At 55.5% G+C, this 10,525-nt stretch overlaps 1 protein-coding gene across 1 annotated transcript; it reads right to left on the bottom strand.

The window, feature by feature from the left end:
* Positions 1 to 221: 221 nt before the first annotated feature.
* fzd10 (frizzled class receptor 10) lies at positions 222 to 6,382 on the bottom strand. Its single transcript, XM_018731548.2, has 2 exons — positions 4,157 to 6,382; positions 222 to 636 (listed from the first exon to the last, which is right to left on the bottom strand). The coding sequence occupies exon 1, from the start codon at positions 6,020 to 6,022 to the stop codon at positions 4,271 to 4,273; it is 1,752 nt and encodes a 583-aa protein (XP_018587064.2). The 5' UTR covers positions 6,023 to 6,382; the 3' UTR covers positions 222 to 636; positions 4,157 to 4,270.
* Positions 6,383 to 10,525: the final 4,143 nt, after the last annotated feature.

Consider the following 10,525-nt stretch of genomic DNA (forward strand, 5'->3'; position numbering starts at 1 on the left):
GGGACCTTCACAGGGACACTTACCCACACGCTGTGTGTCACGTGACTGGATGCAGGGACCGCAGGTGTGTTTGCACTGAGCCTTTAATGCATCCTAACTTATTATGTCATTTGTGTCCTCTTCATTCGTTTATCCAGATTATTTCTCCAGAACACTTTGCAACCTTTGCACACTAAGCTACTGGCAATTATTTTTACCACATTTCCACAGCTGTGCAATTTTTGTTGCGTCACTTCAGTATCAGTTTAGCAGGGAAACGCAGCGGCAGGCGGGGGTCGAACCCCAGGCCGTCCGCGGCGAGGCGACGGCTCCGGTCCGCCGCGAACCTCAACGTCCGCCGTGAGCCCCGAACGGAAGAGGAAAGACGATCGATCGCATGTTCGGCGATCAACGCTGCGTTGCGTGGAGGGACACTGATGAACATACTTTGCTCGGGAAACGGATGACGATCTTTTCAGTCGGCACATTCGTTCTGCTTTGAGATTGCGGTTCTTAACCAGTAATTGAAGTGCTGCGTCGGGCCCTTCTGCGGTCCTCCGAGGGTGCCGTAACGGGGTACAAGTGGTAAGCGATGTCGCCCTCTCTCCGGGGAACGAGCCGAAGGCTCGGCGAGTCGAGGCGCCGCTATCGTCGCCGCTGCGGAGAAACGGAGGATTAGTCTGATGTTTCCGCGCCGCTTTGAAGAGCCGTCAACTTCGCTGCGTGTTTTCGGCATCTTTAGCGTAATGCCGAGATGTTTACCGTGTCTGAAAGGCGTTTAGTTGGCAACAAAGGCGTCGCTCGGAGCGAAACGGTGGCCGGAGGCGGCATCTCGCAAAGGGATGAAAGCAAAGCGACGAACAAACGGCACAGGTGCTGCGGGTCCGAGAGCCGCGGGAGGCCGGCCCCCGAGGACATTCCCGCAAGCCGGGGCGTGCGCCGTCGGGCAGCCGCTCTCCGGAGCGCCGCGCTCTCTACGTTCGCAAACTTTCCGCGGGATTAATCCGCTATAGAAAATGCGGTTTGGTCACATTTCAAAGGGCGCTTCATAAAGACACTCCAGATGTACCTTCAGAAACGGCCGCCGCTGCGAAAGGAGCAAAGGCGGGAAAAATAATACATTTCTCTTTGTAATTGTCTCCACGTGAAAGACAGACCCCCCCCGGGAAGCGGTGTAATCCCGTCCTGAATGGCCGTAGGGTGGCTGTGTGAGTGGGGGGGGGGGCCACAGATACGCCCACACACATGTGCGTTGGCTCACAGCCCTGTTCGGTGTGTTTGTCTGCGCTTCTCCATAGAGCGGCCAACACCCCGGACATCCTGTCCTCTCCCCTCCCCTCCGCGCTGCTCTCATGATGCAAGACGCGTGAAGGGTGACAAAGCCGCCCGTGTTTCACGTAAACGTGCCTGAAAATATGAGCGTCCGAAAACTCTGAAAATGATCGTCCGTCCGTCCGTCCGCCCTGCTTCAATAAGCCCGCGTCCTGAGCAGGGTCCCGGTGGACCGGAGCCCATCTCGGAGGCATTGGGCACATGGGAAAATGACAATTTTTTTTTTTTTTAAAAAAAAGGGTTTCTTCATCTCACAGTGCGTTTTTGTCCCTGAGTGTTAGTAATTGTACTTGAGTAAAGTGCCGTTAATTACTAGAGCTAAATTACTAAGGCAATTGGTGAAGTCTTCTGTGATTTGAAATATTAACAGGCAGGGAAAAAAAAAAACCAAAGGGTTTTACAAGTTACACATTTTCTAAGGTGTAATTTTTTTACATTTTTATTGCTTGCTTTTTAGCGTTTTTATTTCTCGACTCATTCCCGAAAATGTCTGCCTCGAGTGAACAATGACCTGCGTTTACGCTCCGATCTGGAACAGGCCAGTACAAGGCAGCCCCCAAACCGAATAAAAGCGTGCGACCGTCACCTCCGCTCGCTGGCACAGTGTTTACAGCTCGTGTCTGGTGTTGCTGCGCGCCGGCGATCAATAACGGCGATCAACTCCCAAGCGGTCAACGGGGAGCATCGAGCGGCAGTTCGTGAAGATGATGAATTTTGATTTTCATACATTTCACAATGGCTTTAAGCTTCTTAATGTAGCAGGAAAAGTGAAAAATTCCGGTGAAAATGTTCCAAAGTTTTCTGTGTGTTTTACATGAATGAGAAGTTGATGGAACCCAACCTGCAAATAAATGAGGGCACATGGATGCGTTGAGCTTTTACCGACTGTCACTTAGCGGCGAAAGCGAGCGTGGAGTCGCAGAGAAAACGAGCTGCGGACGCTTGCGGCCCCGGTGCCGATTGCGGGCCGGGAGCCGATACGTGAGGCTAAAACAAGGTAAATGCGAGGTAAGACGACGCCGTTCCCGTGCCGCCAAAGAGGTTTTGGCCGAGTTTGCCTGCATTCCGAGAGGGCCGAACAGAAGCCGTAATGTTGTTCTTCGCCTCGTCGGAAACACTTTGCTGCGTGATCAAGGTCAGGCTTGCTGGAGCCCACGAATGAAGCGGCAATAAGCTCGGGGACGAGAGGCGACGCGGCGCGTGCGCGTGACGGCGGCTCCGAGCGCCTTTCGCCCGACACTCAACTCAAAGAGTTCACATGAAAAGTGGCCCGACTGCAGACCTCAAACAAACAGGGTGAAAAAACGGGAAGCGAAATGAAACAAACTCTAAAGGCTCCGTTTCCGTATTGCTTATATATGGAACATGGAAGTGAATAGATTAATTTTAATAGGAGTGAAATATGAAAGAGCAGCCCTTAAAAGTGCCTTTTCTAAAATAACAATAAAAAACGCCTTTGTTCACGGGCTCTTTGATGCCATCAAACTTTTTTATTAGTCATCTCCCCTCTCGCTAATAAACAAGCTCTATGAGAGGCAGATGCGGCCCCCCTGGGGCTACCTCCCCCGCCCCCCACAATCGCACACAGCAAATCCCCTGCTGGACGCTGTGTGTGTGTGTGTGTGTGTGTGTGTGTGTGTGTGTGTGTGTAGAGTCAGTGCACTTTAGTGCAACACACCAGTGTCCTTTCCTGAGGACAAACCGGACCACGTCCAGGCCTCGGTGGATTTGGGAATACCAACACACACCCACACACGTGTGGTAGGAAGAAAGAGACTCGGCACAACCAGGCGCTCAGATTGCCTGTGTATCCACTTGAATGCACACACACACGCACGCACACACACACAGCGAAACAGGACATCTGCGTCACCTGCAGCTGCATTTAAAATCGCGACTGACATTTCTTTGTGTCACTGTCCCTCCTGAGTGCCACACCTCTGTGTCCCAGAGCACCGGAAACACACTCCGGGACGGCGGGCGATGGAAATTGCGGAGCGAAAAAAAAAATAACGTAAAGTAATTATTGCATATTTACTCCCAAATATCACACTGTTGTCCAGAAGGCGTTTCCATCATTTGTGAAAGTGTAATAAGACATTATAAAATAGAAAAAAAAAGTGCCCCGGAACACAGAGCTGCATTGATTAACATTGATATATAAATGACTAAAGCTATTTTACACACTTTACTATTTGAAACAATAAAAAGTGCTGTGTGCTAAATTAAAAAAAAAAAAAAAAAAAACACTTTAAGATTTAAAACCAGGAGAAATATTAAAGACCAAACCCTCAGACGCTCCGTTTAAAACTAGAATGTTTTATTTCCTTTCTTTATAAAATAATGAACTTTAGTTAAAAATATATACAAATGTTTCGATGTGCTGCGAAAGGCACAGAGAGGAAGGGAAAGAGGAAACGTGGCTGTAGAAAAGTTTGTCCGTGTCCAGTGCTCATCGTGGTGACGGCGAGAGCCTTTCCTGAGCGTCGCCCCCTCCGCGGGTGACACCACCCTTATTAGCATGAGAAAGGCCAGAAAGGCTTGCGCGAAAAGGCCCGGCGCTCCGCGCCGATGTGCCGATGTGCCGCTCTGTCCTTTGTCTTTAGTGTGCCACTACGGTATTTTGTGTCTCTCCCTGTAACTAAGGACAACATCTATTGCACTTCGTCCGAGCAACCCGACGGCACGCCGAAGCTGTTTGCGAACACGGTAAAGTTTAAGGATCAAGCGGTATCGCTCGGAAGGGTGCTCGACACAAGCTGGGACACAAAGAGACGCGAATCTTGCTGTGTGAATACATCGCGTTTTTTTCACTTAGGATTTGCATAAAAAAATAAATATGAACCTTTAAGGCGTCCGCGTCGTTGGCGCCGCGCTTCCGAAGGCTCGCTCGCTCGCTCGCTCGCTCGCTCGCCCCCCTTCTGAGTAAAACTCGACGGAGAGTTTTCGGGCCGGCGGGTCACACGCATGTGGGCGGGGCCCCCGCCGGCTCGTACTTGCTGTTGCGCCCCTTGAGGGGGGCGTGAGGCTTGATGTAGGGGCCGCCGTTGGCAAACACGCTGGCGGGCTTCCTCCGCACCCGCTTCTTGAGCTTCCGGCTGAAAACGTTCTGCCACGACTGGAGCGTCTTTGAGGTCCAGATCCACATGCCGCCGGTAATGCCCACCACGAGCAGCATGAAGATCTTGACCATGAAGATCTCCACGGCCGGGATGGAGCTTTTCATCACGCAGGCCTCGGGCTCCTGCCCGCCCCCCTCCACGCACGTCTGCTCCCGGGCCTTGATCTGCCAGTAGTCCATGTTGAGCCTCTCGTAGAAGTAGCAGGCGATGACGCAGGTGGCGGGAACGGTGTAGAGCACGGAGAACACGCCGATGCGCACCATGAGCTTCTCGAGCTTATCCGTGTTCTCCCCCTCCGTCTTCATGACCCGGCGGATGTGGAAGAGGGCCACGAAGCCCGAGAGCAGGAAGGACGTGCCGACGACCAGGTAGCAGGAGAGCGGGATGAGGACGAAGCCGGTCAGGGCCTTCACGTCCATGCTGCCCACATAGCAGACCCCCGTGAGCTCGTCGCCCGCCACCTTCCTCATCACCAGGATCATGATGGTCTTCACGGCGGGGATGGCCCAGGCGGCCAGGTGGAAGTAGCTGCTGTTGGCCTCGATGGCCTCGTGGCCCCACTTCTTACCTGCCGCCAGGAACCAGGTGAGCGTGAGCACCACCCACCACAGGGAACTGGCCATGCCAAAGTAGTAGAGGATGAGGAAGACAATGGTGCAGCCCGTGCTCTCCAGGCCCTCCTGGATGATGTACTGGACTCCGTTGTCCTGGTCGCAGGCGATGTTGTGCGCCCCCGCGAAAAGTCGCACCAGGTAGCCCACCGAGTACACGCAGTAGGACATGGACAGGAAGATGATGGGCCTTTCCGGGTACTTGAAGCGTTGCGGGTCCACCAGGAAGGTGAGCACCGTGAAGGAGCTGGAGACGAAGCAGAGGATGGACCAGACGGACATCCAGAACAGGGAGAACTGCTTGTCGCCCTGGCTCCAGTAGACGTCCACGCGCGGGTAGCAGCGCGGGGCACACGACTCGCTCTTCTGCACGTAGTGGAACTTGTCGGGGTTGGCGCACGTCTTGCGGCCACCGCTGTCCTTCATCTGGAGTTCTTGGCCGCCGCTGGAGCGGTGGAGGCGGAAGTCCGGGGGCTGCGTATGGGGACCTTTGGCGGGCTCCTCGGAGCTGTTGCTGGGGGCCTCCATGCACAGGTTGTTGGGGTCGTTCTTACTGGGCAGCCGCGAGCAGTCCAGGGAGTCGGGCCAGCGGAAGCTGAACTGCTCCATGACGGGGGAGCACTTGAGGCGGACCTGCTCGCACATCACCTTGCAGGCGGGGATGGGCGTGGACACCTGCTCCGTGCACATGGGCGCGTACAGCGAGCACAGGAAGAACTTGAGGTGGCTGTGGCAGCCGTACTCGATGAGCGGCGCAAACTCGTGCAGCTTGATGGCGGCCTCGCCCTGGTCCGCGTGGCCCATCAGGTTGGGCATCTTGGTCATGTTGTAGCCGATGTCCCTGCACAGGGGGATCTCGATGTGCTGGCACCGGCCGTCCCCCGGCTGCTCGGGGTCCATCGAACCGATGGCCGCGCAGCCCCCGGCCGCCGACGCCAGCACGAGGCAGAGCAGCTCGAGCCCCGCGGGACGACGCATCCTCTCGGACCGCCGGCCGGGACCTCCGAGGCGCCTTTCAAGGGAGCCGCTCGCCGCGGGAGCTGCGCCTCCAGGTGCAACGAGGAGCAGGGCGGCGCTCGCAGTCACGCATAAGTCCCGTGGGGGGAACAAGGGAGAGAATGAACGAAGCTCCCGGGCAGGACAGCCGCCTCGCGACCCCCCAGCCTGTTAATAATCCCGCGTCGTTTCTTCGCAGGAGTCCGTCTCACCGCTCGGGCTCGGACCGGGCGCCGCGGACATGAGAGCCGGAGCGCGGAGAGCAGAGAAGGAGTCCGGATCCCGCACCCGTCCGTCCCGGTCCTCCTCTGCCGCCGGATCCGCGTGTCCGGCGTCTGTCTCCGTGTCCGTGCCGTGCGTGTCGTGCGTGTCCGACGCGCGCTCCCGAGCCCCTCGCGCCTCGTTCCGCTCTCAGTCGGAGGAGCTCGTCGCGCAGACAGGCGGCTCCGCTCGTGGCCCCGCGCATCTGAGCGCGTCCCCGCCGCCGTCCCGCGCCGACCTGCCGCGCGCCGCTCGCCCCGCCCCCTTCACACACACGCGCTTTGCATAAGAAAGGTGAAACTGACACGGTGATTATGTTCAAATGGCGCGGAACAGCCCAAGGACCTCCTTAAACCCCCCTCTTCCCCCAGCCCCTCCCCCGTGGGTCCCAGTCACGGTGCAGGGGTAAAAGAGAGGACCCCCCCGCCCGCCTCCGGACCCCCCAGCAGCGCTGTCCAGGTGTGCTCACCTGCAGCCCGCGCTTGGCTCCGCGGCGTGCGTCGATTCCACTCGCGTTTCTAGTCTCCGCGGGGTGGGTTCAGACCCCAGCAGCGTCCTGTCCTCTCTCTAGATAGAAGCGCCACGAGACGTGCTGCCGCTCCGCGCAGTAAGAGTAACAGGTCTGTTGCGCTGCGCTCTCGGTTCGAAGGAAAACGAGGGAAAACGAAGTATTTCCGCTCCTTCCTCGGGTTCCGCACTGAAAGGAGACGCGAAAAGTGTCTCCACGTGTCGCGCCTCGTCCGTCTCCTGCTCGCTCGGTAGAAGCGAACGGAAGATGTTCGAGGCTCTCGCGCTCGGACTCGCCGCGCGCGTCTCGGATCTGACACGCGCCTCTTTTTTATATGCAAAAAAAAAACACACACACACACACACACACACACACACACACACACACACACACACACACACACACACACACACACACACACACACACACACACACACACACACGCGCTGCTGCATCAACAGCACAACGAGTGAAACAGTGATGTTGCGTCGCTCTTCTGTTTGGACACTGCAGATACACCAGATACCCCCCCCACAGATACCCCCAGCATTGCAGTGGCAGGAAGTATAAAAGACTGGAAACGGTACCACTGTTGACTCTATGCTCTCTACTGGTGTGTTTTGTTCCTTTTACTGTCTTTCGCAGTCTTGCAGTGTGTTGCCGTAAACGTGTTCATTATCGTACGAACTGTGCCGTTATGAGCACTTTCCGTGCGTCGAGGCCCTAATCCTTGTGTAAAGTAGAGCTCCGCTCCACAGACCGTGCTGCTTCGAAATGCCAAAACGCGCTCGTATATTTCCGTACCCGTGCGCTTCGGGTCTCTGAGTGTAAGAGGAGGAAACGTCCGAAGCGCAAATTCGGCTTCTTCCCAAAAACGTGCAGTCGGACGATGTTCGAACAGCACTTTTTGCACCGTATTTAAGGCGCTTCTTCCTGGACAGTAAAGTCTGCTCCTGCATTGCCAACATTTCTCATTCCCCCTTAAGTGAGGCCAACAATATCAATTAAAATAGGACGGTGGGAGTGGGGGTGGAGGGGTCCGACCGAAACAGGCGCCGCTCATCAAAGAGCTCTCGGCAGTTTGCCATCCCACTCTGGGCTCTTCGCATTTCCTCCTCTTTAAAACAAAAGCAGCAAAATCAGGATCTTCATCCTGTCCTCTGATACCGTTTCCTCGTGCTGCTGCGGCGGCTGTCGGGGGGGCACCGATGTCAGCTCGAGATAACGTCTTGTTTTTACCATTTTCCTTTGTGCTACGTGAGGGAAATTAATCGGAGCCTAATTGGCTCGGCCGCCCAAAACCGTCCATATATACTTGTTTGCGAAGAATACTTGTGCTCATCGGTGCGGTTAACGGCTCATCGAGTCCCTGTCCTCTCTCTCAGTGGCTGCACGTGTGAGGCTCCCCCCGAAATGGAGGAGTGGAGATCCTCCCCGGGAGACCCTCCCTGCACCGAGCTTCGCGGAGAGGAGTGACTCACCAGTGTATTTACGGTTCCCTCAAATATTAATCCGCTAAGCACTTCACATATATCACTTTAGTCTTCAAAGCCGTCATTCGTTCAGCCTGTAATTTCTGCACAATTAAATCCGTCTAGAGCTGCGAGCGCCGGGCTGCCGTAGGGCCGATGCCCGTCGACTCCCGTCGGGGCTCCGGTTCGGGACTTCCGCACGTTGTCGGGATGCGCTCGGCGTGTTCCCAAGGAAGACGCGGAACACGGGGGCCCTGTGACCTCCCGACGTTTTCGCCGGGCCGGGCGCCGGAGGGGGACGTGTCGCCAGGTGCTGTCGTCACGCTGCGACACGGGAACCTTTCCGTAAGAAGGCTGCGGCGATGTTAAAAGAGGGTCCTGTTCGGGTAGCTGGTAGCGTAGCAGTTAGAGTTGTTGCCTATGCATCCAAAGGTCGCGGGGTTTGAACCCCACCTCTAGCTGTAGGTCCCTTGCGCAAGCTGTTTACTCTAAATTGTTCCAGTGAAAGTGGCCACTTGTATGACTGGGTAAATAATGGTAAGTTAATTTGGAGGGAAGAGTGTGGTAAATGTAATTACTATTTGGTGTGTGCAGTAGGGAGCACCTTTCGACATCCTAGTGGCACATGAGTTGGGTTCTAAACGAGCTCATCGTCCTGCGCAAAAAAGCCCCTGCGATGTGTGCAGGGCCACAGTAAACACAGTGTTGTGTTCACATCCCAGCGAGTCCCAGCAGCATAAATGAGTGAAACTGATGGTGCTTTTGGATAAAATACTAATAAATGATGAAGACTTCACAGGTGGCTGGGATGCGCCGAGGGAACGGGAAGCGGCGCGGTTCCGTCCCTCCAGACCGCCGACGTACCGTTTCGTCCCGGTCCCCTCCGAACTCCTTCCTAGTGTCTGTACACGAACGCTGCTCTGGTTTCCCGTGTCCCGTCTGACCGCGCCACTCTGCCCAGCTGTGTCGGTCCTCTCCGCACCCCCCGGGTGAAGCGTTGACCTTGGACACCCCCCGCTGAAACGCGAACCGAGCATCGGTTCCCCGATGGGGGGGATCCGGCTAAGCCGCGAGGCCCACCGCATCGCTCCCAGTCACGTTACCTCGTGAAGGGGTGATTTATTCTGCACGCCCCCCCAAGTCCCTTAGATGTGGGGGTCGGGGGTAAACAGAATGCTTTCAGCCTGTTTTTATGGCAGGCACTGGAGGTGCTCCTTGATGGGGTAGGAATGCAGGACCTCGGGCGCTCGACGGGGCCCCCGCGCCTGCTTTTGGCCATCCTGTAGGGCCCTGATTTGCCTACGTTTGTACATTTGCATTCGTTTATTTATCTGTTTATCTTTTCTCCAAGGCGACCTACACTTGGTTCGTGCACCAAGCTACTCACACTGACTTATCCATTTTTTCTCTACCGATTTAGGATTAGTGCCTTGAGCATGGAAACTACACAGGACGTGGGATTCGAACCTGGATCCTAAAACAAGGTGGAGCTCTAACCACTACGCCACCTTCTGTCTCAAGTCATCAGTATTAGCTAAATGTAAAAACGGTTAAAAATGAGTAGAATGAGTTGAAAATAAGTTGGCTGCAATGTGGCATTCCAAACACTGCATCACCTGGACAGCTGGTAGCGTAGGGATCAGCGCTGGTGCCTCGGGACCCACAGGTCGAGGGTTCGATTCCCACTTCCAGTTGCAGTAGCCTTGAGCAAAGTGCTTAGCCTAAATTGCTCCGGTACCTTGACCAGTACCTTGCTCAAAAACGACCTAGCTGTATACATGGGTATTTAAATGACCGTAAGTCACTTTAGAGAGAAGCACGAGACAAAAGTAACGCCGAGGTACCTGTTTTATAAATAGTTAAAACTCTTGGGCTCTAGTTACATAAGCTGCTTTGGAGGAGCTCATCTGCTCAGTCGAATTTGGGAAACGTTCATTAGCCTTCGCTCAGCTCTGCCCTTACAGCCGCGCGGTCGTCTTCGTGACTCAGTGAACGACCCCAGCCCCCAGCCCCCAACCCCCTCCTGCCAAACAGTTGTTTCTGCCTGTAACGCCACCTCTTTACAGTCATCAGAAGCATGACCGCGGGGGGATGGGGAGGACGGGAGGACGGGCCCGACGGTCGGTCCGCAACAGCCGTCGGCTCGATCGCGGCGATGCGGCGCTCGGGAAACGGCGGCCGACACCATTAAAGAGGCGCGTCCGGCCCCATTACGGCTCCCATCGCTCCTTTAATATAACACAC

The sequence above is a fragment of the Scleropages formosus genome, chromosome 17, assembly GCF_900964775.1.
Source record: "Scleropages formosus chromosome 17, fSclFor1.1, whole genome shotgun sequence".
NCBI lineage: Eukaryota > Metazoa > Chordata > Actinopteri > Osteoglossiformes > Osteoglossidae > Scleropages > Scleropages formosus.